This window comes from Aythya marila (assembly GCF_965140915.1).
Source record: "Aythya marila genome assembly, chromosome: 10".
Lineage (NCBI taxonomy): Eukaryota > Metazoa > Chordata > Aves > Anseriformes > Anatidae > Aythya > Aythya marila.
In genome coordinates this window covers 13014706-13042120 of record NC_139051.1, presented here as the reverse complement: position 1 = coordinate 13042120, position 27415 = coordinate 13014706, and the positions used below count along the sequence as shown (strand labels likewise).

General features: G+C 41.1%; 1 protein-coding gene across 2 annotated transcripts in view; it reads right to left on the bottom strand.

The window, feature by feature from the left end:
* DCAF1 (DDB1 and CUL4 associated factor 1) overlaps positions 1-27415 on the bottom strand; it is a 51863-nt gene that overhangs the window by 8676 nt on the left and 15772 nt on the right. For both annotated transcript variants that reach the window (XM_082767992.1, XM_082767993.1), the window contains exons 8-22: positions 27243-27344; positions 24988-25146; positions 22417-22596; positions 21375-21584; positions 20343-20512; positions 18435-18559; positions 16243-17503; positions 15234-15432; positions 14469-14551; positions 13624-13708; positions 11922-12155; positions 11309-11402; positions 10711-10815; positions 9869-9942; positions 8802-8906 (exon numbers count right to left, since the gene is read on the bottom strand). In XM_082767992.1, the coding sequence (XP_082624118.1) occupies positions 8802-8906; positions 9869-9942; positions 10711-10815; positions 11309-11402; positions 11922-12155; positions 13624-13708; positions 14469-14551; positions 15234-15432; positions 16243-17503; positions 18435-18559; positions 20343-20512; positions 21375-21584; positions 22417-22596; positions 24988-25146; positions 27243-27344 (3186 nt within the window). The remainder of the gene's footprint in view (positions 1-8801; positions 8907-9868; positions 9943-10710; positions 10816-11308; positions 11403-11921; positions 12156-13623; positions 13709-14468; positions 14552-15233; positions 15433-16242; positions 17504-18434; positions 18560-20342; positions 20513-21374; positions 21585-22416; positions 22597-24987; positions 25147-27242; positions 27345-27415) is intronic.

Below are 27415 nucleotides of genomic sequence, written 5' to 3'. Positions count from 1 at the left end.
AGAGCCCCGCAGTGGAGAGTATGTTAAACAGGTAAGGGGAAGGTCCCACTGTCCCAGAATAAGGATAGCTAAGAAAAACAGGATGAGCAGTGCAGAATTAGTAAGAACAAAAATCACAGGCCCTGTAGTCACGAGAGAAGAAGGGAAAAAAAGGTAAAGGAGGAATTAATGGTTGATTAAGTAAAATTGTACATGTATGGTATAGAAGTTCATCAAGTAGGTTGTGAACCTGTAGTACTCAGCCAATGAGGAAACGGGAGAAATCAGGTGTCGGGTCATAGGGGATATAAGGTCAGGGTAAACTTTTACTGGGCACTCCTGCTTGCAGGATGCCCCCCATTGCAATTGCGAATAAAATAGCTTCACAGAAGATCCTGTCTGAAGAAAATTACTGAGATTTTTCTCACCCTACTTTGATAGTTAGATGCAAGGAGTGGAACAACTTAAACTACAGCACTCACTGATCGCTAACAAGGCTCAAATCCATTTGTATGTAAAACTATATATAAAATAATGGTTCAACTTTAGTACAGAACAGCTATCCACAGATACGAGTAGAATGTCTACAAAGGGACAGGCCCCAGTTTAACCTCAAAATTGACTGAACTAACAATTCAGTTTGAAAAAAATAAAGGCAAGCTTAGGTTGAAAAAAGGTCATCTATACAAAACTCTGTTCAACTCAACGTCTTAAGTAAATATAAGTTATGTGTAGTACCATCAGTTACACACTTTATGCAAGTATAAATGATGCAAGAACTGTCAGTTCTTCTAGGGCATGACTGCAGCATGGGACAACTCATTTTGATTGTCTTGTGTCTTAGAGACATCTCTCAACTCTCACTAACTTACCAAAACCCACTTACACAGTAACAAATAAATCACTTCTCACCACAGTCCATGCCCCTGGAACTAGTTCAAGGATGATTAAGATGGCAAGTGATTCACGTCAGCTTTTGAATGCACCTGCAGATTTACAGGGATGGAGTCCAAGAAGAGCTGGACATCTAGGTTACAGAACCAGCACAGTTAGTTACTTAACAAAGGATTATCTCCAGATCATCTCCAAGCAAATTACTGGTAACTTAACTCTACTACCCGTTTGCAATCTTAAATAAATATTCAGAAAGCACAACAGATTCAGCTCAAATGAGTTATGGTTTACAGCTACACAGGAAGAAACTAAACACCATCCCATTAAGGAATGGTATATGTGGGGGTGGCAGCGCTACAGCAACTTGCTACAGAAAGAAATGCTTCACCTAATTCATGTTGTCAGTATTTACCTCCTGTTCACATCTTAGTGAATACTTTTTGCTCTGGTTCAAGCTTTATATATTTACTTCCACATTGTTCTTGGATATCATCCAGATTTGCATGCAATTTCACCTGCCCTTCACATAGGCTTTCATCATCATTATCAACTTTCTTACTGTTCTCCTTCACCCATTTATTTTGCACATCCAAAATTCACTGAAGTTGTCTCGTTGGATGGTACAAGGTTATTGATACTTAACATGTTAACTGGTATAGATACTTAACATGTTAACTGGTGTTCATCTCTGTCAACACAACATGCAAAGCCCCAGGAAAACCTCCATCCTTCACTTAAACTCTGAATCAAAATACTTTTTCACTAGGCAGAATTTACAACATTTCGGCACTGCAGTTACATCTCAAGCTAAGGCTGCAAGTCTCCTAGCCAAAGGAGCAGAAATAACCTTATTCCAGGTTATATTTTGTATATGTGGACAACAGACTGCGGCACAACTAGAACGGGATCAGCAAACTTTCCCAAGTAAACAACACCCAACAGAAAAGCTTCCAAGTTCTCCTGAAGCTGTTCAATACTTTCCTTACTGCAGCTTCCAGGGAAGAAGCTTTGCCAGAGGATGATTAAAAAGAATAAATCAGCATCTACAGAAGCATAGAATACTAAGAAAATTAGATTTTCTGAATTTCCCAAGAGTTTCTTTTCTAAAACAGACAATTCCCTCTATGTAGCAATCTACTTGTGTGTTTTCTGTATTAATGATGAATTGGAAGAAGCAATTTCTACTCATTAGACAGGACAATACCATACACCAACTGCAACGCACTGAAAACTGATCTCAGATGTCAACTATGGTTGAGCCCAGTTTCCTCCTCCCTGAGATAATATGCAGATTCTGTAAGATCCTGTAGGCCTCCAACATCTCAAGAACATTGGTCCACCAGACACCTTTCAGTCAGATCTAATTTATTAAGCTTGTTCACCACTGAACCCACAGCATACTTCTTCACATGTCCCTGAATGGAAGTGACCTTCTGCAAACTCAACAGCATTAGAAGAAAGCTTCCAACAAATAACAGAATTCTTTTCTATTCAGTACATACCTTACCAAAACATATTTTAAACAAAACATAGAGGACATGGTACACACGTAGTCTTAAATTCCCATCATGTTTTTCGTACAATTTTCAAATTTCACTCGTTTCATATTCAGAATGGAAAGAGATACAACAGAAATATAAATTATAGCAGCTTACTTTACAAGCAGTCCTTTTATAGTGTTTTCTTACATTTCCAGAATTCAAAATTTTCTATGAACAGAGTTTGAGACCTCAGCTCACTTATTTCTTCCTCACTACGGGTTGATTTCAGTCCAAAACAAGTCTTTGTGTTAACTGTTCTCTGCTGAGTTTCCTTTGCCACTGCTATATGAACTCCTCAGCTGTCATCAGCTCCTGGCTGCTCCTTCCCCAGCCCCATCCTCACCTCCTGTCATCACTTCCAAGTCAACACCTCTCCCCTGCAGACACTTTCCAGCAACAATCCCTTCCTCTGAGAGCACACTTCCCATTGCAACTGTCAGTTTGCCTCCTAATATATTATATTACTCTATTCTTAGTTTCATTTGAGAGGTTACCTTTTCCTCTACCTGTAAAATGGTTAATCAAGTATCACTGAAGCTTCCGCCATGTTTTCAAATCCTTCAGCTCATATTTAATTCACTTCTGGCTAAGCTCTGCAAGCTCTTAGCATCTTCTCACTTAAGCTCACTTCTTAGCTCTGTAAGCATAATCATGTGGCAGTAAACATCTGCTTCTATAAACTTCCTCTTTTTAAAAAAAACAAAAAACAGAAACATTTCCCAGAGTCGCACTCATTTGTTGATTTTAAACTAGTAGGTGGTCTCCTGCAAAAGCAAATACTTTACCCTGTCTTTCATCCTCTTCCCCCAAGTTTCTCCTTGAGAAAAGCAAACTCATTTTTAGTAATCTGACTTCTTCCAAAATAACGGTATTACTTGAATTACTACCTCTTTTCCAGCACAGGAAGGGGCTTTGCCTTCATAAAAAGAGCTTAATTGTTGTTCCAATACAAATTCACTGAAGAGTATTTTTCACTCCAGAGGAATAAATCTCTTCCTCTTCTTATAATTTATCTTCTCCACAGATGATCCCCTTGTCACATCTTCTGACAACTGTTCTCTGTTTCCAAACTACCATGCAGCACATTAGTACTTTCTGATCCTTTGCTATGCAATTCTCAGGAGTGGCAATGTCTGTTTTTCAGTCACTTCAGAGCCCCCTATCCAGTTTCCTCCCCTGCCCACTTCTTAACACTCCCAGAACAATGCGCAGTAGAAAAAGCTTACAATATAGCCAGCAGTCCTTCTAGGGAGTCAAGTATTCAAGGAATTTTACCTTCTGAATTACCTAGGCCCCTCCCTCCCCTTGGCTAGCAAGCCCTAACTCACTTGCTATTACCATTCCATTAAACTCACTCTAAGTACACTTCCTCTCCTTCACATTAAAAGGCTGCACCTACTTTTAGCTTCTTGGCTACTCCAGCATCAGAATTTCTTCACAGCCATTTATGGAGGTCAAAGTACTGAAAACACAGAAGCCTGGGAACGTACAGAAGTTACCGTATGTAACAAGCACGGAATCTCACCACAGGCTTCTATGCAGAAGTTAAGTACGTGCAGATTTAATACAGGATGTGGCACACAGCATGTCACAGAGGCAAAAAAAGGAGTAAAGAAATAAAACCCAGTTATTCTCTTAGTCTGTGTACGTCAGTTTAGCCTGTCTAACAATAATTACTCACCTGCTATGAATGAAAAAGTATCCATGACACAGATGCACAAACCTTTGAAGTAACTGGGCCTCTGTTGGATTGGCCTGTTCAGCTGGGACTGACCAATACTTTGTTTTGCCAATGAAATGTTTTCATTGTAACATGACCATATGCATCTGATGATAATAAATCTCACTCCAGAGTCACCGTCTGCTTTGAGGAACATGCAAGTCACCATTCAGCAGTTGCTGAGAACCATCAAATCATGGTGATTTAGCACAAGCTGCCAAATGGATTAAAGTGACCCATCCCCTTCCCAGCAAATATCTGCATGAAAACAGGCCCGTATCAAAACAACGGCAATAAAAATCCAGTGGAATTGCTGTTGCAGGCAGATAGGCAGGTAGATTCCAAAAATAAGTCAAAACTGGGATCACAAAGAACACACAAAGAAAACCATTCTCCATCCTGGCTAAAGCATATGTTAGAATGACAATTCCCTTGTGAGTACTTACTGCCTTAACTCCAAAGCTTTCATTTCGTATCACCCAGAATTTTCCAAACCAAGGTAAAAAGACAAATTACACACCTACCATCACCATTTAGATAGCCCAGAAGCAGTGCAGGATTATTAAGTTCTTCAGTTCTGGCAAAAGAAGCAGAACACACTTTATAGGACAGGGACAGCTAAGTGTGGCAATTGCAATCTGCTGCTGAAGCCATAAATCTATCTAAACACAAGAATAACTGAGAATATTTGAGCCTCACAGGTGTAACATCATCCATAGCATGTACTACAGAGAAAAAAGAGAGGTCTTTAAGAACTAATATGGAAAAGAAAAACTAAAAGAGGTAAAAATACAGACACTAAAAATCCTTTAACTAACTCAGAAGACGATTGTTATCCAGACTTCATTTTCCCAGTTTTGACTCCACTCCGTGGTCAGCCAGTCCAGTTCACTTTTGTTCGCTTTTCTGATTGTTTAATATTTCTGAGGTCTCCTTTTCTTGCCCACAGCAACTGCCACGCACCACTTCTAGGTCAGATCATAACGTTCACTTTTCTTTGCACCAATTCTTGGTCTGCCTAACTACACCAGAGAGACCAACCAGCCAAGAAAGGGAACTGAAGAATTAAGCAAACTAACAACCAGAAGATGGCCCAGTCTTGGTATAAGTAGCTCGAATCCCCATATTGTTTTTGTGAAGTCTCTCAGAGTCAATCAGAATAGGGACAAATGCATGAGGAGGGTCTCACTGCAGCCTGAATAATGGGGAACTCAGCCTATTTCCCCATAGCTGAACGTGCAAATACTTGCAAGTGAGACCATCGATCACTGTTGGACCCCTTTAGATACTCAGCCAACAGTGAAATAACACATAAAAAGCTGAAATTAAAGTTCTCTGCTATAAAATACTAGTCTTTCTGCCATGGATAATATCCAGCCAAAAAAGCTTACCTATCACCTCTTGCTAAGCACATCACCTCTTCACTTTCCCTCAGTTACTGCAGTAGGTATAGACCATGGAGCATCAATATCCATTCAGCATTTGTTTTGATTAACAAGTCCTGACAATACTGGATTACTGGCCACAACTCGAGATGCAGCCTTCTAGACATCTAGTATGAAAGGCTGGTGTAACAGCAAAGGAAGAACCCAGCAACAGTGTTGTTTTTCTCAAGTATTTCAAACAAAAGCAAAAGGATTTAGCACAACAGTACCATACACAAGCCAACCAAATCAGCCTGATCATTTAATTAGTGGGTAATTTATCTAACAGATCGGTTGATTTTACAAGGTTAACTTGAGAAAGGGGGAGTAATACAGTTGTTTTGTTTCTTAACTGAAGTAAGAGAATGAATTGAAAGGCAGCAGGGATGTGTGGCCTATAAATATCTGGCCTATTTTTAAGGACTCAGCTTTTGCTTTTCAAAAAATTGCCACAGACCTATATTACAGACCTATTATCTGACCCTTGTCCAGATGTCAGGCAGATATTTTTCTCCACGGTTCTTACGGCTAACTTCCCTCAAACCCAATTTTTACAGGGACTTTCTTCTGTATCATGTGACTTCTAAACAGGGCTTGCCCAAGCAAGCCTGCTTCTACTGGCACACTTACTGCTTCTGTACAGGCAAAAAAAGGTACCTATGAACACACGTAGATCTTACACAACATACCTGCATGAAGCGTTAGGATACAGGGGCCAAATAGATCAGTATGTACTCTGAAAATCTTGACCAGAGAGGTACCATAATTAATGTTGATTCAAATGAATTTCCCCTCCACCACATTCATGAAAAAACTCAGAAAGCATCTTTTAGCCAGGTGTTTTATAATATCTGTGACAAGTCCCAACAAGCTTGGAAGTTTATTCCAATCTTTCAAAGCTTAAGTCACAGAAATTGATCAGGAAAGAACATTACACCTCCATCTGTGTGAGTGTATGTATACAGAGAGAGGTCTTTTTCATCAGGAAACAAATTACCCTGATTGACCTTAACAAGCAAGGCAAGGGAGCCAGAGAGATACTGTCTTAATTCTGGAAGTTTTCTACTCATTCTAGCTCAATGCAGGACATCTCTATGGAGACAAAAGATGTATTTTGTAAGCCTGTATCAGATGGACTAGAACAAATCTGGAGGAACAGCAATGTACAGCTACAGGACAGAGTGCAAGGTTTTCAGTTTATGTTGCTAAATATAGACTGAATGGAATTTGGATTCATAAACGTAATATTAAAGTCAGAACTCTTATTAAAGAAACTAGATTGTAACCATTCCTAAAAGACAGTTCCTGTCTAGGAAACATCCATACACTTCAGAAATGAAGACCATAAAAAGCAGCAATTATGTACGGTCCGCTAGTCACTCTTAGCTTGCCAACTGATCCCAGAGGCAGCTTTGCTTGAATACTCCATAAGCTTTACTGAAAAGCTTTTGGCATGCTTAAATTACATCTGGGGCCACCTCTTTTTGTAGGACACCTCCCCAGTCACATGTGATAGATGACAGCTAGATCTTTGATCTATCTGATCGATAGATCTTTGCTCGGTACCTTGTGTTACAGCCTGGAACCAGCAGCATTCAGTTTGTGTCCTCTGTCACAAATACACATCTCCACTTCAGTCAACACCTACCAGTGATATCACAACACGGTGCCTCAATAGCTGCCAGTTAATCATTGTACAATTCAACATCAATTTCTACTACAAGGTTTTTTTATAAAGAAAATGTGCATATGCTCACTGAAACTGAACGTAAGAGAAAAACAGTGGAAGCAGAGACAAAAATGGAAACTAACTCCTAGCTGAGGCAAGCACTGGATGGCTGGAAAGTAGAAACACTTTGGGAAGAACAGTAATTCCCCCCCACAACACCCTCCACTATATCACAAGGAATCCTACCCTCCACCCAACCTAAAAGTTCCTGAACTGAATCCAACCATTTTAGGGACAGAAACAGTGACTGATGATTCCAAGATTTCAATTGCATCCTTGCACAGAGGACAGGAGGGAAAACCATGTATTTAAAACCAAACTACTGTTTTATCTTAAGAATTATAGTGAAATTGTAACAGGAACAGCTACCTGCAAAGACAATTACTTTCCATGGATCTGCTGTCCAGTGTTCTGAACTATGAAGTGAAAGCTTTAACATAGCAACAAGACAAAAAGGGTTATCAGAAATCCATTTTTCCCCACACACTGTGAAAAATACCAAAATATTACCTTCTGGTATTCGTTGGAGAAAAGGCAAAGCCAGCTTTCTCATGGGAAATACAAATATATAGAATCACAGAATCATTCAGGTTGGAAAAGACCTCTAAGCTCATCTGGTCCAACTTTTTACCTAGCACTGCCAAGCCCATCATTAAACCATGTCACCAAATTCCGCATCTACACATTTCTTGAAGACCTCCAGGGGTGGTGACTCAACCACTTCCCTGAGCAGCCTGTTCCAATACTTCACAACCCTTTCAGTGTGGAAATTTTTTGTGTTTTAAGGCAACTGTAGGGCACAATAAGGTCTCCCCTGAGCCTTCTTTGCTCCAAGCAAAACAACCCCAGTTCCCCCAGCCACTCCTCAAAGGACTTGTTCTCCAGATCCCACCAGCTTTGTTGCTCTTCTCTGGACATGCTCCAGCACCTCAATGTCCTTCTTGTAGCGAGTGGCCCAAAATTGAACACAGTATTCAAGGTGTGGCCTCAACAGAGCCAAGTACAGAGGGACAATCACCTCCCTAGCCCTGCTGGCCATGCAATTTCTGACACAAGCCAGGATGCTGTTTGGCCTTCTTGGCCATCTGAGCACACTGCTGGCTCACATTCAGCAGGCTATCGACCAATACCCCGAAGGCCCTTTCCTCCGGGCAGCTTTTCAGCCACTCTGCCCCTAGCCAGTAGTGCTACTTGGTGCCTGTTGTGCCCCAGGTGCAGGACCCGGCACTTGGCCTTGTTGAACTTCATGCAGTTGATGTCAGCCCATCGGTCCAGCCTGTCCAGATCCCTCTGCAGAGCCTTCCTACCCTCGAGCAAATCGACACACACACTTAACTTGGTGTGGTCTGTGAAGTTAATGAGGGAGCACTTAATGCCCTCATCCAGATCTGCTTTACAACAGATGGGTCCAAATGAGGCATTTGTAGCTTACGGGTAGTAACTGAGCGCCTGTGGCTTCACATACTTGCAAAACAGCTACCCTTAAGCAAGCGGGTTAATGCCATGCTTCTCACCTGATCTTCTTCTTCATCCTCTTCATCTTCAGCCAAACGCTGCCTGCCCACTTCATACAGTCTGCAAACTGTATCCATGTTCATGGTATCCATGCTCCCTTGATTCTGAAGGGGAAACGCCCACACAGTTAGTCCCAGGCATTCAGTTTTGCATGCATATTCAACACTATCTGATTTCAACTACAGAAACGTGACTAAAATCCTTCCCTCCCATTTACTAGCAGCTATACAATTAGCACTAAAAGACAGTCTTTTATTTTCAAGGACTAGCTAAGGAGTGACGTAAATATCTACTTTCTGCTTCTGCCACCTATGAGTTGTGCTCTTACACACAGACCTCATAAAACCCTTATTGGATCCTGAACACACTGTGGGTTAGTCCTCACCTAACTGCACAACCCCTCTTTTCATATGTGCCTCCCTACCGTATCACTGAACTGTATGCCTTGAGAGAAGGCTAAAAACTACCAAAAAGTCACAGAAGACAGCAGTCTGATGGCCCCATTGGCCACGTGTATATAGCCAGTTCAAGAAACTGAGTACTGACAACATATTAAAGTGCAAAGAACTGGATCCATTAGTTTAATGTGACTGCCTCCCCCCCACCCAACAAATTAGAAGTTTCACTTAGTAATTACTGTTTCAAGTTCTTAGCTTCTGGGATTTTGCTACGAAAATACATGAGAAAGGAATAGAAAGAGATCCACAGCAAAGCTCCATGGGAAGTCCAAGGTAGACAGCATTTTCCAGGTATTTAATTTCCTATTAAAATTTGCACTACATCATTCATATAAATAGCAAAAAATGCATTTCTGTGTTTCTGAGTAGCAAAGCCACTACAGTTATTTTAAAGTGGGAAGCATTTGAAGAGTCCGAGGCTGAAAAAGATAGCTTTTAAGCATAAACTGTAGATGGACAAATGAATTGAACAGCACCTTTAACACCATCAAAACACCACCACCACTTAGGATGCAAATTTAACAGTAGCAATTCCAGAATCATCAGTTCCAAAGGTTTTAAAAAGAAGGGAAAAAGCATAGCACACAGATCACAGTTAGCTCCTTTACCTCAATGACAGCCAGATAGCAGTCTTTGCTGTCTGTGCACAAATCAAAGATATTCCGCTTTACATCTATGGTAGCTGGAAAACATCATAAAATGAACTCAGTGGTTAATTGCATATTACTTAATGCTTGCTAGAAGACAAAATCTAATCATATATATCTAAAAGCAGATAACTCTGAGTGAAATGGACATTTGTAACAACCTGTAATAAAGAACAGAAGCGTTGGAGACAAAAAAAAAAAAAAGGTAATTTCTTAATCTGGTCTCCACAGTGCTTCTTCCCTTGATAATAGATGTACTGACTTTCCTAAGCACAGTAAATAAGAGATAATCTTTCAAGATAGGTGGCAACCAGAGGACGGAGTTATGAACTGTACCTCCTTTAACAGCAAAAGCCACATTTATGTCTATAGCAATCATTAGTATAGCTGCAGAAGCTCTGCCAGCTCAACGCCAAACTGACATTTTAGACTACCAGCATGGGGAAACGCTGGAAGAAAAAGGAAAATAAGATGAAAATAAAAAAGGTCCTTCCTAAAATTACAAGCAGTAACATCTTGGCCAAATGACCTACTACCTCAGATTTTGTCCTGCTTGGAAAAAAAGAAAGGAAAATAAAGCCAGAATTGCTGAGTGGTAGCAAGTAATGAAGTTCATACAGTGAACAGAAGATACTTGAACCTATTTCAGCATTAAACCGACATTCATGTTTTGATCAGAACAGATCATAGCAAAAATTGTTTTGTCACATATGCAGGGAGGAGAAAGAAGTAAACGTTACTAAGAACTTTCAATAAAACTTCAAACCTCCAGACCAGAATATTTGTTCCTCTTTTTGTCTTACCTATAGGTTTATAATCAGTTGCATTGAATGTCCTGAAAGAAGAGCCAAATGGACTTCTCATTCTCTCTTCCAAAAGGTCATCTTCATCATCTGCCTGCAACATAGCTGATACAAGGAAAGATCATTCTACAAACCCACCTTCAACTTGTCATTACCTTTAATGAACTTAAGATCAAATCAAACTCTTGACATGAATTTTCTTCATATTTAATAGCTTGGCAAGACCCATTTAAGATCTTCTCTTCTAGAGTTGCCTTTATTACTAGCAATGATCACTGAAGCTTAAACATTGAGGATAAAATTACTTCCCCAAGCATCATCAGGTCTACTGATATATACGTTTTCTTTCTCAAAAGGTTGATTTTTTTTTTTTATCTCACAAATGAGTTTTGATATCACTGATGTTAGAGAAAACTGTCTTTGTCAGCACTACATATAGCATAAACTCCTAAAGGGGAGGGAGTGGAAATCCAGTTCACATATGCCAGAAAGGCCTGCAGCTAGACAGATTTTGAAGCTTCCAATTTTGCTGAACAAATACCTACTTATCACCACCCAGACGTGTCCAAGGAGAGCAATTACGACTGAGAAATCTTACCTCCATACATAACTGTACCAGTGTAGTTGAAGACCACACGACACTGATCCAGTGCAGGTACTGTGTGTAACAAGTGGAAAGTTCGGAGGTCCCACTGAAGAAATCCAGGCTAAGGAGCAACAGACTATTGAAAGTTTCTGTTTCAGTTTCAACACAGTGCTGAACAACTGATTAATTGCTTTCAAGAAACATCATTCCCACCCTCTTGCAAATATGACAGTGTCAGATTCTAGCACCATGATCTCTTCAACATACTCAAACCCAAAAAGCTGTTGCTCAAAATGTAATTCCCACTTAGCTTCCCTTTGTTACTGCAGTAGCTTCATGGTAGATCTTGGTAAGGGAGTGGAAGAGAGCAGAGATACCGCCAAGTGCATTAGGAAAAAAAAACAAAACTCTCGAGTATTTCCACTAGGCCAAAATCAGAGGCAGAGGCAGTCTAGATTTAAATTAGCCACTTGTCTGACAGTCCCCACTTACTCCCTTCAGAGACAAGTTGTTACTGTTCATAATTTGTAACACCGCAGACTGTTTATACAACTTCAAACAGCTACTTCGTTTTCAATGCAAATTCTTGGCCTCTCAGCACCTTACCACTGTGGCCAAAGGATACAATTTCTGTGTTGACTATGACCTCTAGCCCATTGGGATGGAAAACACCACTGATGGTCATGTTGAATTTATCAAACTTGTGGATGGCTTGTGCTGATCTGACATCCCAGAGGACACCATCATTTAGGACAAGGTCATCTGTGGGGTTAAACGTGGCACAGTTCTTCTTGTAGTTGTTGGCAAGATCTGGGTTAAACAGAGTCAATAGCTTGTTGCCAGTCTGAATATCATAGATCTTTTAGATTAAAAAGAAAAAGAAAAATTAGTCACAATTTGTAACGTACCTGTGCCTAAGAACATCCCATATTATAGATTGTTTCCAGAATCCCGCCAGCCCCATTTCACTTTATAATTTCAAGCAAGAACATTATAAAGATAACACTTGCTCTGCTACTCTAATAGTTTTTCACAGCTGGAACCAAGTCTCACAACATGATTTGGCCAGTACTTAACTTACTGCAGGTTTGCCAATATATTTAACACAATCAGCATTAGTTCCAAAGAAATTAACCCCATTACGAAAACTGGGGCAGAAAGCTGCAGACAAAAGGTACCACTTAGCTAGAGCCTGTTTCAGAAATTCAACTGCTTTCAGAGCAGATGGTATTATAAAAACATCAAAACCCCAAAGCATGAGGGGGAGGGAGGGGTAGAGGAAGGGGTCATAGCCATATCTACAGAAAAGGAGTTAAAATTTCTGGTATTTACACTTAAGGGCAACTTTCTATGCTTTGCCCCAGTAAACTGTAAAAAGCTTTAAAGAAGACTTGGAAAATAAAAAGGGCTTTACCAAGTACAAAGGGTTTATGACCATCAGATAAATTTGATCTGTAATACCCTGAAGAGCCCAGCCCTCTTTCAAACTCAGAGAAGGAAAAAAAAATCTTCAATATTGGAAAGCAATCTGCTTATCAGACAAACACAAAGCACAAACAGATCTGACTTCCAGATAAAGTTAAAAAAACTGGGCAGGAATGCATGGTTTGCTTAAATGCAAAATACTTCCAAAAATCAAGAGCAATAAATAACTTATTCAAATTATATATGATTTTACGTTTCACGGCAGTATTTTTATGCAAATGCTTTTTCAAAAGACAGTGTCTCTAATGAATGCAGATTAGCACCGAGGAGCAGAATCACCGAAGCCTGCATCTGTCAAATTTGCAGGTATTCATACAAAATACTGCAGTATTCTATGAAATTAGATCGGTAAAATTAAACTTGCGACACCCATAAGTAAGCTCTAGATTACTGGGGGAAAGAGAAGAATAAGGACACTTAGTAAACCATTTTCCATGGCTGTTGATTGAGCTACTGCTAGATTTTTTATTTTTTTATTTTTTATTACTATTAATGAAAAATCAGGCAAAGGAGTCAACTTCGGGGGGGGGGGGGGGGGGCGGAAAAAAGAGTCTGACATAACTTCTCTTAAATGAACAAAAAGCAGATTTCTGTTGCCCAGTATAACCAGAGAAACAACACACCGCACATTTTTCGTGCTACAGATGATTTGGAATGGTCAAGTTTATACCCTCAAACACAGAGAGAAGCGTTATTTGATACTTCCAAAGCTTTTTCTCTAAAGTTTCTTTGCTCACCCATTACACTCTGTGCATCATAGCACCCTGATCTGCTGGTAAACACTCTGTGAGTAATTACATTCTTGTCACAGTTTCACAGCCATGACTTTTAATGAAACTTACATGGGCGATGTCTCCTTTTGTGCCAATGACCCTATCCTGAGAGTGCTTGCTGAACTCCACGTAGTGGTCATCAGGGAAGGAATGCCTGTAGACAGAGTCAGTAAGGAAGTCAAGGAACTGCAGATTCAAACCGCCTGTGTGAACTAAACAGCACCTCGAGCAGAGGGTCCAACAATGCCGAAAACTGAAGTCTAGAAACTAGAAGACTTCCCTTCGCTATTGACCATAGCATGCTACCGTGTTCCACTGGCCTTTGTAGGGAAGTATCTATCACAGACACACAGCCTTTACAACAGACCAGTTAAAAACCACAAGAAACAAGTTATTAGGCTTGTAACCAAATTACTGCTGCAACAGGGTCTGCCCTAAACATAACATTACTTGTAGGAGTGACCTTTAAATGGCTACATATCTTTTGGTGAGAAAAGACATTTGTCAATACTGAACTCAATTTGACATAGCTGTCTTTGGGATATCCAGGTCTAAAAATTTCAGCATGCAAATTACAATATTATAAAATTCTGTAACTATCTACAAAAAGATTGTCAAGGTAGTTTACTAACATGAGAATAAAACTACAAACATATTTCTTTGTCTTCAGGAACAACAGTGATTTTACTCCTCTATCTTGCATCAAACAGCACTTCTGGTAGGTAGAATTTTGCTATGGTGTCTGTACTCAATAAAACAGGAAAGATACTAAACAAGAAAAGGAGCATATTTTATTTTTTAATCACAGACACTGTGGGAGCTGTGCTGTCCTTTCAGTCTGTTCTTAGGAATTCTGCATATGTTGAATGTTTCTTCCAACTACAATATACCCCCGCAGATCAAAGTACACCTACTTCATATCAAAGACAGACTTCATTCCCCACAACGCAGACAGAGGTTGGCTCCACGTAGCAGATGTCAGCAATAAAGATCCATCCTGTATTTCCAGATGGTAGTGGAGGAGGAGAAAGGAAAAGATGCCAGGGAAAACAGAGGTTATTTTACCTGTACTCTTAAGTTTAGGCTTACAAAATTAATTTAGGAACTACCGCAGGTCTTGTGCTTGAGAAACTACTTCTGTAGGGATGTCTCAGTATTTGATGTTATGCCAAGGGCTCTTTATGCTATACAGATGAATAAAAACATAACAATAGAACGATCTATGATGTTAATAGCAGATAAAAGCAGGATAACCCCAGCCTGAACTCTGATGCACTGTGAATGGAGTTTATTCTGCTTGTAAATGGGTTACCTCCTGGGTTCTTCCTAGAATCATTTCCCACAAGACTTTTCTCCAACAAAGAATTGTTGTATTATCTCTGGTATTATATCTCACATCTCTCTTAAATGTAGTCACTTTAAGCATTTTACCACTTACAGACACACATTCATTATTTATGAAAGCACACAGCCCCTGCATCTTCTCCATTATCTTGGGAAGAAAAAACTACACAGAACTCAGAAAGGTAGCACAGAACTGCTACGAGTACTTTCAAGACAGGCATTAGAGGCCAGCCAGTAGGTGCACTTTACATTTACATAGCCAGACAGGCCCAATATGTACCAGGCTTTAGTCTATGAGAACTTCTAAAACTCAGCACAGGTCTTTGTTTACTTACCCTGGATGGCTCAAGGTGCGTGATAGCAGAGTTATGGCAGTTGTAACTAGCCTCTTCCTGTCCACTAAATACATTGTAGAGTTTCAACTGCCCTGTGCAAGTACCCAACATTAAGAATCGTTCCCGTGCAGAAAACGCGCAACAGGTAAAGCCACTCTCATCCTCATTTGCTTCCCGGAACACAGAAATAGGACGGAACCTAGAGAAGGTAGAAAAAAAGGGTCACCCAAAAAAGAGCAGAAAAGCAAAATGGAACTACCGTGTGATAACATTAAAACCAGTCCTTAAAGATCACATAGGTAAAAAGTTGTAGCTTTCATCTCAGACAAGCCAAGTATCAATTATAAGGCTACTGCTTGAGTGAATACGTGACAGCCGTGTCTACAACATTTCAGGGTTTGTCTTGCATGATTAGGTACTTCTATTATAGCACATCATTAAGTTGAAGCAGTTGGAGTCCATCTTCAAAGCTGGATTAATGGCAAACCTGAAAATGCTGTCATCTGGAAAATTATTTTTCGTAAACTTAGTATCATCTTCCAATTTAACCTCAGCAAACAAAGGCCACATAAGGCTAGCAACTTGCTGTGCTGAAAATTAAGCTGCACGATGAAAAATACGTATTCCGCTGTCCTCCATCTGTCGGTAGGCCTGGGTCCATCAGCAAACCAACCTCAAGGCTGTGCTACGCTCTCTTTTAAAGCTGTCATTACATACTTACCTTCCAGAGGAGAGCAGAAGTATGAGCTTCATTAGCCAATGCTGCCAATGAATTAACATGACACTGAAAATAGAGTGTGCTTTATGTGCTAAGGGTCAGTATTACGGACAAGAGAAACAGAACAACTTCCAGAATTGCTTTTCAAAGCTCCCCAATTGCCACTGTTGAATTAAAACACTTGTCTGTCCAAGGAGACTCCGCTGTGGGACACCGTAGCCTGAATCCAGGCAAGGCTTTTTGGCACAGGGCACACCCTGAGAGGGAGCAAGAAACGTTTTTCTTCCTTACCTGCTAAATATAAGGTGTCTATCAAAGCAGCCACCATCCACCCCTCCGTACTTCGGAAAGGCTGCCCTGCGGGTCAGCCGTGAGGTAAAGTTAGTTGGCGCTTGGCGCCTCTGTTTTGGCTCAGGACACTGGTGGGGAGTAAAGAGAGAGAAAGGGGGACAGGTGGCAACAGGGTTCTTGCAGCGGGCATGCTGCTCCCTAAGGTACTCTGTGATTATACTGTCCAGCGTGGGTGGGGAAGGAAGGTGTCTGTCCAGCTGCTTTTTGATAGCTGGGCTCTGGCTGTAGGCGCCATGGTCCGATTTTTGTCGCAACACTCTGATTTTTCTGCCGTTGCAGGGAGATGGTCTCTCCCTGACAAAGCTAATCCTGCCAATCAGAGGAGAGTTGCTGGCATAAGAAGGGCCTGGAAGGGCAAGTGGACCTTGGGATGCAGACGGCCTTGCCTGAGCATGGACAGAGGTGGCAGGGGAACCTACGGAAGTGTGGCTACTCAACCGGGCTGAGATGCCATTAGCTATGCGAGGAGTGCGAGGCAGGGCCACGGGAGAGGCAGCAGCCGCAACAGGGGTGAAGGCAGATGAATGAGATGCTGCAGTCATGGGTAGGTCAGCCTCTTTAGTAAGGACAGATGCAGTTTCTCCTAGGCCCTTAGAGATGAGATGGTTCCGAATCAGGAGCAGCAGCTCCTTCTCAGGAAACGTGATCCTTGACTGGGCCACCACATCCGCTTTCTGCAACCGAGCCAGGGAGACATCTGTGCCAATCAGCAAGGGCTTCCCCGAGACACGCTCTATCAGCTCAGCAGCATATTTGCAGAACTTCACATGCTCGCTGCGCTTGTCCTGAAGCACCGGCTCTTTCATCAGCTGCTGAATTTGACAGCTGCTGAAGAGGGGGAGCTTGCTGATAATCTGCCGGACAGTACTGCTGCGTGAGAGCCCCACCAAGGCTTTGCAGGCTAACGCTCGGATCTGATCTGCGTCTGTGATCGGCATCTTTATAGACAGCAATGACAGCAGCACTTTGATGCCATTGTTGGACTGTACCACATTCCACATCTTAGCTAATGTGTGCTCACTGCTCTTGGGGGCCTGAGGAAGCTTTCGCCGAGGAGTTCCGGAGATGAATTTGCCAATGCTGGAGATCCGGTTATCGGGGCCACATACGCAATTGATGATGATCTGAAGGGCTGATTTCTGAATCTCTGCATCATGGATGAAAAATTCACCCTCAGCAACTCCAAGGATGATGCTAATACCTAGTGAGGGAAAGAAATAATTTCTTTAATAATTCCAAGCGCATCTCACACAGTTTAATCAGACAAGTAAGGGAGTCTTCCAGATAACTGGGAGAAATACGTAATTCCTCTTAATTACAGGAATTTTTGAAGTTCATTTTTTCTAACTAGCATAAGACACGTTCCTCTGCCTCCCTGACAAAATGTTTTTCTACACTGATGCTCCTCCACCTCATCAGTGAGTAGGCAGCCAATCTTTCAGAGGTCAGGCATGACCCAGGATTACAATCTTTAAGATATCTGGCACAGATATGATACAGAGGAATGCCTCTAACTTCTGATCACAGAAAGCAACTCTCTTGTATAAATATAAAATTGGAAATGGAGGGGATGAAGCTGCTTCCTAAATGAATCAAGCAAAAATGAAACTTGGTATCTTTTTTTTTCCCTCCAGAGTTCCAAATGAAATTAAGGTTTTGTGTCCACTTTAGAAGTTCAAATCCACTCTCAAAAATAGCTATTTTGTCCAAAAAAAAATCTCATTTCATTCATGTACTGAATCTGAAGGTAGCCAATTAGAGCATAACTCAAACAAATACATAGCACTAATTGTTCTTCTCACATTATTCCCAAATGCAATATCCTCAGGAGTCCTAAATTTCTAGGAAGCTGAGGGAACCTTATAGTCCCATTACAAAAGCAAATTTTCTTGCATCTGTATTTAATGAGCTCTTGAATAGAAGCATGAGTCAAAGACCATGCCTTCAAATTTGTAATCCAACCAGTGCTAATCGTGACAGTCTGCTCTCCCATTTATTTGCATCCCTAACAATAGCTCTGAGTACATGAATTATTTTAACCCTTGTCTCACCGCAGATGAGAAACATTTGAAGAAAACACATACCAGAGGCCAACTGATAAGATTAAGTCACCAGGACCATATTCAACTTACCCACAGTGGAAACAGTAGATCCAGCCTCATCTAACACATCCACAGGTTCTGCCAGCTGCAGCTGGATTTTAGGAACCACAGTCAGGATGGCTAGTACATCCAAAGCGTAGCGTACCGTGTCATTCCTGGAGGTCAGTAACAGAAGAACTTCTTAGAGGTATAACAAGAGATGTTAAGCAGCATAAAAAAGTATTTATTCTACCCTAATCCAACAAACAAAACTGGTCACATCTCATGTTTTTGATAATGCCTTCTGATGTTAGGATGTTCCTCTCTTAAAGGCTGGTCCTCACAGAAGGCAGTGCTCACATATTGTAACTGAGCACACTGCCTCCTGCAGTTTGTCATCATGCAGCCCACCCTGCCCACAGGCTCCTAAAAGCACTGTCATTTTGAATTTACAGGACTAAGATTCCTAACACTTATCCACAAAAGCATTCTAAATTAAGTTCCTCAATCTAACCTAACTCTATATCTCAGTCAGAAAACATTCCTCTCTAAAACAGTTTGTTACCAATCAAGTAGAAAGGAAGTTTTCTCTGAAACAAAGGGAAATTTTAGCAGTAAAACAGACAATTATGACAAGGAAAAAGGCATCAACTTAGGCACTACATTGAGAGAGAGACAGGTGTGTGGAAAATGAAGAGAACTGTTGAACAAGAGGTGGAAGAGCAGAACAATGCAAGAAAAAGGGGCAAGGTTTGTAAGCCTGTACGGCGAGGCAGGAGTTAACCCAGACAGCAATTAGGAAACAGATGCAGAGAATAAGAAACAGGAGAAGAGAAACTACCCAGGAGAATGCAACCTGAGAAAGGGAGGCGGGGAGCGCACAAGCAAAACAGATTTTGAAGGCTTTCAAGTTAAGCTAGGCAAGGAGCTCCTGCATGCAGCAGAAATAAGGAGGAGGGAGCCTTGGTGACAGTACAGCTGATGACAGCTAGTCCTGGCAGACCGTGACTCACCAGCAAGTGTCTCTAGAGAGGACTACACTCTCACTCCTGGGAGCAGATGCTGATCAGGATAAGCAGAGGCTGGAATTTTGCACCCATTCCCTCTCTATAGTGGGGACAGGATCCTAATGGTATCCTTACCTATCAGAGCCTGGTGCAGTTCCCTTTCTTTTGTAAGGGTAAGGATGCTGCAAATTGTTGGATTTGGACTGGGGGGCGGGGAGGAGGAAGGATGTGCCACAGAAACAGCACAATATCACAGTGCCCCCAGAGCATGGCTAGGACAGGAGAAACTGAGAAGCAGCATCTCAAGATAAGCCTCTCTACAAACACCCTGTGTTTAAGAGCCGGTGGTTTATCATCTAGGGACACTGTTACTACTGTGCTTTGCTGGAGTTCACCTTCAGACTTTTTTCCCCTCTCTCAAATGCTGTCTTGTTGGGTATTCACAACTCCTTTGTACAGTTGTACCTAATCAATAATATTCAAGTATCAGTGAATGAACAAAGGTGATACACAACATTCTCTCAAGTCAGCTAAATTTACTACATCCACACAGACATTCCCCTGATTCTCCAGATGGAAAACATGGCTTGATTTCACCCTCTTAAAAGGTTTTCTAGTCTCTAATAAAAAGGTGAACAAATAACAAAGAAAAGTAGCACAGAATTGTGACTACGCTCTACTATGATGCTGAATTGTCAGAAATCAAAGGCCTGAGGCATTTTGGTTCTTCAGAATTCTCATCCACCCTCTACCTCAAGATTTTAGTCCTGCTGTCTCCAGTGTTAATTTTCATGAGCACTGTGTAACCAAAGCACAAGCCCCTACAACCCACTAGGCGCCTGCCATAGATGCTTTAAGAAAAAAAAGGAAATTCAGAAAGTTAATGGCTGTCCTGCCCAAAAATCACAGCTTACTGCACTAAAGAAATAAAATATTACAGCAAGCAGCTTACCTTGCATAGTATGTCTTCCAGTTGCATGCTATTGAAATGAGCTGAAGCATGAGCTGGACGCAAGACAACTTGAGAAAAACCTCTGCTGGCTCCCAGTAGAGCTGTGCTGGACCATACTCAATCAGGAACTCCATCATCTCTACAATCTGCTCATGAGTATAGGAACATGCCTGCCAAGAAAGGAGTTGGAAGCATTAGAAAGGTATCACAAGGGTTACAAACTTGCACATCAAACCCTTCACTGCTGGGATTTAACTGAAAACTGCATCCATATCTAAGCTGAAGCTATCACTGTTTCTTGCAGATTTATTATTTACTTTGTTTTATTCTTCAAATACAAAAAAAACAGCAGTTGCCATGATAATATGCAATAAGCTACAGAACAATAACCTTTAATACCCTTTAAGTTTTTCTGCAGTCTAGAAAGCTTAAACCAATTTAAGAAGTTACACTAAAATTCTGTTTTTAATTCTGTTATTAATCTGTTTTTAAGCTACTAGACCATAATTCAAAAGAAATTTATGCTAAAGTATTAAAAAGGCTGAAAAAACACTCATTTACAGTTTCTAAGTTTGGACTACAAGAGATAACGAAGAAAAAAGTAAATTCCAAACAAGTTTGCCTTTCAACTTGAAAATACTCTTCTAATCAAAACATCAACAGCTTAAACACATTTTTTTTAATTACTGAAAATGTAAGTGATTTTTGCAGAAGCCAAAAGTCATGTTTTCTTATTTTAGCTCTTCTGGAAAACCATTGTGACTGAAACCAGAAACTACAAATGAATGTACTCCATCAGAACAAGCAGCCACAAAGTTTAGTTTAAAATAAATAAATACATTTTCAGGGAAAAGATTGAAAAATAAAGTCACAGACAACACCAGTACCTCCCAGGTCGTTCCTAAAAAACTATGGTGTCCAGAAGACATTTTATTTGTCACTACCACATTAATTCCTAATTTTTTTGGTATTATCCACTTCTCTATAAATAGAGATTTTGTCCACGTTGAAAGGTTGCAACACGCTGCTCACCTTGTAGGGGGGCTGTGGATGTACCAGAATGCCACCTTCCGTGCGCTGGAGCGACTGCTTCACCTGCTCAAGTTTGATAGCAAGGTGAGCCTCAAAGTATCGCCGCAAGGCCATGCAGGTATGTTTCCCAGTCTGGCGACTGGCAAAGATCTCGTCATCACTCAGGAGAGCTCCTTGGTCTTCCAGGTTTAAGATTTCAAGAGTACTTATCTTCAGAAAGCAGTCGGGTGGAAAGAGAAAGAAGAGAAAGGTTCAGCCCACACTTCAGAAAAATAGCACCTACAATTCTCAGCTGTACTTGTACCAAACACAAGCTCTCTTTGCCACAAAAGATACACAAACACGCTCTCAGAGAGCTGATGAAAGCCTTTCTGTTCAGTCAGCTATTTGCTTGGATAATAATTAAGTCTAAAAAGAACCATTCCTCCTCCTCCGCTATCTATGAAGAAATCCAGCAGCTACATAAGTAAAAATCTAGAGGCACCATCAGGCATTGTGTTACACAACACAAAATGTGCTTGTGGCAAGGTCCCTGAGCTAATACCAACCCAGGCTACCGTGACTGCACAGCACACAGAGGTACTGCTTTTTGTACAGAAATAGTATAATTTGTGCTCATAAGGCACTGTGAGTACCACAGCACAGCACAAATACAGCTGTATCTCTCCTGGAACAAGGCTGGATGTATCTGCATCCAAAAGGGTGCACGACAACACCACACCTACATGTGGAAGGCAGAGAAAGATCTGAATCACCACTAAGCCACTGCTGTTTGAGTGAGTGCTGCTTAACCCAGGAGTTGTACCAAAAAGCTCTCAGAGGGCAGCTGGCCTCTGGACAGCGATCTTGTTATTAACAATAAGAAGAATCCTCACATCTGTTAGTCGGAAAACTCACCCCACCTCTCCCATCTCTTGGGAACTGACAAGGAAAAACTCAAACAAGCAGAAAAAAAAACAGAACCCTCTACAGTTAATTAGCTGTATAGGGTGCAAAACCTGACACTAAAGCCCTGTTCAGCACATAAGACCACTAGCCTTACCAGGTTAACAAGACGACGAAGTCCATCATGCCTGTCAAAGAGCTCCAGGACAGCACGGAATGAGAAGCAAATGGAGAAGAACATGGTAGCGTGGCAGCAGCCTGAGGCATGGGAGCACTCCATTAGCCATAAGGTGTAGTTCACCACATCTGAGAGCACGTTATGGGGGTGCATGCACACCTATAAAGAAAAAACAAACAAAAACGTTATTGAGAAGGACTTCAAACAGCTTGTTGGAGAGAATTAGTCTGAGAAGAATGGCAGTTTGAGAGGCAAAACGACAGGGGACAAACGTCCCTAGTCCAGCTGGAAGTAACTGATAGCTGAGACATGAAATAAAAGCCCCATTTCCAGAGCAGTGAAAGAAGGCCTCAGGGAGACTAGTAGAGATCACGATGATGCAATGTAGGTCTGTTCCTAGACCTAAACAGTAAATACAGCAGTCTTCGTGCAGTGTAATTTCAGAGTCCCTCTGCATATTGTTTCAAAGCACCCAAACAGAACGTTTCACTAGAGCCAGAGAAGGAAGAGAAGTTTTTGGAGAAGAAACAAAAATACTTCAAATCTAACAGCATCATATGCTATGCTGAAGTTCTAGCAAACGGATAGCAAAGTCTAGAAGAACAGCAGGGATCATCAAATGCAAATTTAAAGCTTTACTTTCTCTGGAAACGGACAGGTTGTCTGAGGAGAGGAAGAGAGCATCTCTGTCTCTGAGACGTGCAGACTACGTGCTCAGAGCTGCACTTTCACATAGATTTGTTAGCTTCTAACAATGAGGAACGTGGAACCCCCGGCACGGTCAGTGCTGACAGCAATTGTGGAGGGAGTTAAAGTACTGGCACCAGCTGCTTTTATGCCCAGTTAGCACATTGTTTGGTCTTGTCTCTGCTGGTGTCAGACACGCTCATACTGCAGCTTGGCACAGACCAAGTGGCAAGGGACTGCCACCTGGAACTGGATGCCCCTGAAAACCATTCTGGGCATTTGCCCAGAATGGACACCCATCTGCTGTACCAGGCATCTGCAGACATTGGGGATAACGTGTCTGAGCATCACTACAAACATCACTACAAACAGCTACATGGTCTTATGACCCGGCCTGAGGATGTCAAGCAGAAGGAACCCCCATGCAGCACCCTGCCAGGGCTTTTGGTTTTGCTTCTGAAACACCATGCAAACGGCAAGTGCAAGCAGAAAAAAAGAACAGAGTTTTCTCATGAGAAACACCAAAGCAGGTCATATGGCCAGGGTCCATCTTTCTGACACATGCAGAAAGAAATGGGGGGACATTACGCCCATTTCACCTTTCCTGCCTTCAAACAGGAGATGCAGTACAAGGCCCATAGATGGCCCTGTCAGCTGTGATTACTGAGAGGTTTTTGAGTTCACTCATACATGTCTGCAGAACACAAACGTCAGCAGAATCCCTACAGTTAGGCCCTTAAACAACCACTGCCAGTGAAATGAAAACATTCAGACAGCATCAGTAACTCAGAGGATGCAGAAACTTGAAATTACTACTTTAACTGCTTCCACTTTCAACTGAATTAGAAAAAAAAATAAAAAAGAGACAGACAATCTCAAGGAAAGGCTGTGAATCAAAAAGCCATCACTCCTAAAGTAGATTTAGAAGGCTTAAGGGTACAACTTTGCAATTGCTTTGAATGAATCTTAGAGCAGGATCCTCCCATGTGCACTAATGCTTACAAGCTAGTAGTTCATTTCCCCCCCCCTTTCCCTCGGCATGGCCACAACTACAGAATAAACTGGATCAATTCCTAGACCTAGCTCAGCATGCAAGTGTTGCTGCCAGTATGAAAAAAAGGAAACAGAATCACCATTTAAAGCACATGGAAAACTGAAACTTAAGGGAGGACTGCTGTACCAACCTGTCTGAAAAGATCCTTGCTGGAGGAACACTAATGAACTTACAGGAAGAGCTTTTTATGTTTTTTTTTGTTTTTTTTTTTTTTCCTCTCCCCCATGTAAAAATATAAGGTGAGGAACTTGCCTTCATTATCAGCTGTTTTAACATTTATAAGCCCAGGCCACAGATGTCATTTAGCTTGATTCCCTGCATAATGCAGACCAGACCTGCATTAGTCTTCTGCTGCATGCCAACACTACCAAAGAAATTGCTCTGCTGTCTGGAATCTGACTGAGACACCGTGTAACATTGACGCTATCCACACTTGGACCATGTGTGGAAAAACAATCCAAGTATAGGAGCCCATTGGAACAGGTAGAAAGGGAAAGAAATGAGAAAGAGGAGTTCTTCCTTATTTTGGAGGGAAAGAGAACAAGGTGAAAAGGGTGAATGGAAGTATTGAGACAATGCTAACAAGACAGAAGTCTTCAGTTATATTCCCTGGGAATGGATACTTACATCCTCACAACAAAACACTCTAAGATACACAATTATCTATGCACTTTCCATTGCCTCTGCACATACCAGAATCTTTGATTTTTAGCCTAGGAGATAGTTATTCACTGTTTGAACACAGGTAGGAAGACTAAGTCCATCAAAACAACTGAAGTCACTGCAGCCACGTTAAAAGAATGTCTTACCCTTTCCATGGCATCTTGGTTGTAAGACAAATAATATAAGCACATGGAGACTCCCGTGGCTGCCATGGAAGGACGAGGAATTTCCAGCAACTTTTGCACTCCCCCATGAGCAACAAACTCCGTCGCAAACTTGTTGTGCAGCAGCAATGATGCCAAATGCTAAAGAAACATGAAAGCAGATTAGAATGGAATTTTTCAAGCCATCATTAATTCTACATTCCCTCTGTAGAAAAGCAGACTGAAGAAAAAAAAAAAAGTGGACAAAGCATGGCATGCTTATTTCCTCCTCCCATTATATATAACTGCAGAATGTAATATTTTTCCCCATGTATAACTCACTTTATATGGTTTATAAAGTAATTATGTACCCCTATTACATATGTTTAATCAGTTATTTTGCTTGACTAATCACTGAAGAAACTGATTTTTTTTTGTCAGGGTGCAATTTAAAGGAAGCAAAGATATGAATTTCTACTCTATAGACAGGAATTGAAGAAGCTGCACAGTGCTGAGATCATCAGCAGACCTAACAGGAACTAGTAAGTAACCCTTTCTCCACAGCTAATCATCCGTTGCAAATTTGGGGTATGGGTTTATATGAACTCTGGTCACTAAATAAAATTCTTGCTTTCTAGTGGAGTCTAATCGATCACAAACCTATGCTGTCCAAGTCTTTTCTTTCTTCCCCAATCTACTTCTGCCCCTTCCCTTGCACCAGCGTTATCACTCATTAAAGAAGTAACTAAATTAACACTGAACTGGTCTAAAAATTAATTAGCAGGGTGGTGGCAGGGGAAGTGAGCTACTGAGCTCTAATCTGCATTGTTCCTTATTCAGTTCACTATGTGGCTATATGAATGTTATGGCAGGCACAGAGAGGAGAACGATACTGCAGACATAGGGATTAAAAGATCAAAAAAATCCAATCCTCTTAGAATACAGGGCTTTTATTTACTTTCTGAACTGCTACTCATTCAGTGAACTGGAGTTGGCAGTTACAAAAGCAACGACTCCTCTTTTTTGGTCTGAAGAGTTCCCTCGTCAGTACACAGAATTAAACAAGCTTCTTGGACAAAAACAAATTTGACCTTAAAGTCCACGTGTCATGTTTGGCACATTATCAGTTACAGATAAGGAATATTACTAGATGCTCTGCATACGAATTACTTACTCATAACATAATCAAGGAATAAGCAAAGAAAGATAAAGCAAAGATGGCAGTTATCACTTAGTTTTACACATCTTGCAAAAGAAATACAAGAGAAGTATAATTTCTGAGCTGCTCTGCAATAGGCCACTAAGTCTTCCTATTCTTTCTGTATGATCTCACTTTTTATCTTACTATGAAATATTCAAGTCTGCATTCACACTTTGTATGTGCCATATTGCTGGCAAAGAGAACTTTGCAAAATCGAAGTTGAAGGCTACTGTTAAAACTGAAGTCTGCAGCTGACTGAAGGTTACTACACTTTTCTGTATTATCAACACCTTAAGAGGAAATAAGAACCACTGTAAACTGCACCCCAAGTTGAGGAAACCTACACCTTTTGTAGGAACACTCCTGCTTGGAAATAAATTCGCAGACAAGTGACAATGGAAGGTAGAGAAAGATGACACTGGAGGTGATACCAGAGGCAGAGGAGTTACTGTGAAAGAGTAAAACAGTAAAATCTGAGTAAACAGAAAACATTAACTCGTGCTCCTGCCTTGCAGGTTTGGATTGAAGAGGGTTATTTTGTATTTTTTCTTATGTTAGGGCAATAACCTACAATAATCTTGTGCAAGCAATCTCTATTTCAAACATTAAGCTCAGAGATGTCATGCTGGAACTTCCAGGAATAGGATGCTTTATGCTTCTTACCCCTGACAAACGTCCCTTGTGAGGGCAGGCAGTGTAACAACTCAGGAATGCCATCTAAGGGCAGCAGTAACATAAGCATTTAATCGAAAAAATAATTTTTTTACCATTTTCAGTTACACAAATGGCAGAGGAAATTAATGGTGCTTCCCCCACAAACAACATCTTTTTACTAACATCCCTCCCCCTTTAAAAAAAAAAACCTAACTCTCAGGAGTTATAACAACAAATACCCAATGCAGCTGAGTCAAAGCCAATTCCAACCCCAGGGAACCCTGTGATATAAACAGGCCTAAAGGAGGTGAGCATTTGTCTTTCACGCATGCGACAGACGCACTCAATGCTTTTCCAGTGTTGACAGCATGATTGTTTTTTTTGCATTATGAATGTAATTTACCTTAAGGGCTTCAAAAGTGAGCAGCACGTCATTGGTTCGCTTCAAGTCGATGTAGTACATCATCAGCTCCCTTGATCCCAGTTGCATAAAGATGGGCAGTAGCTGAGAAAAATCAGATGGAGATGCTGGCTGAATGTTTCATGGGACATTCAAGGTCTGTTTTGTTTTTGTTT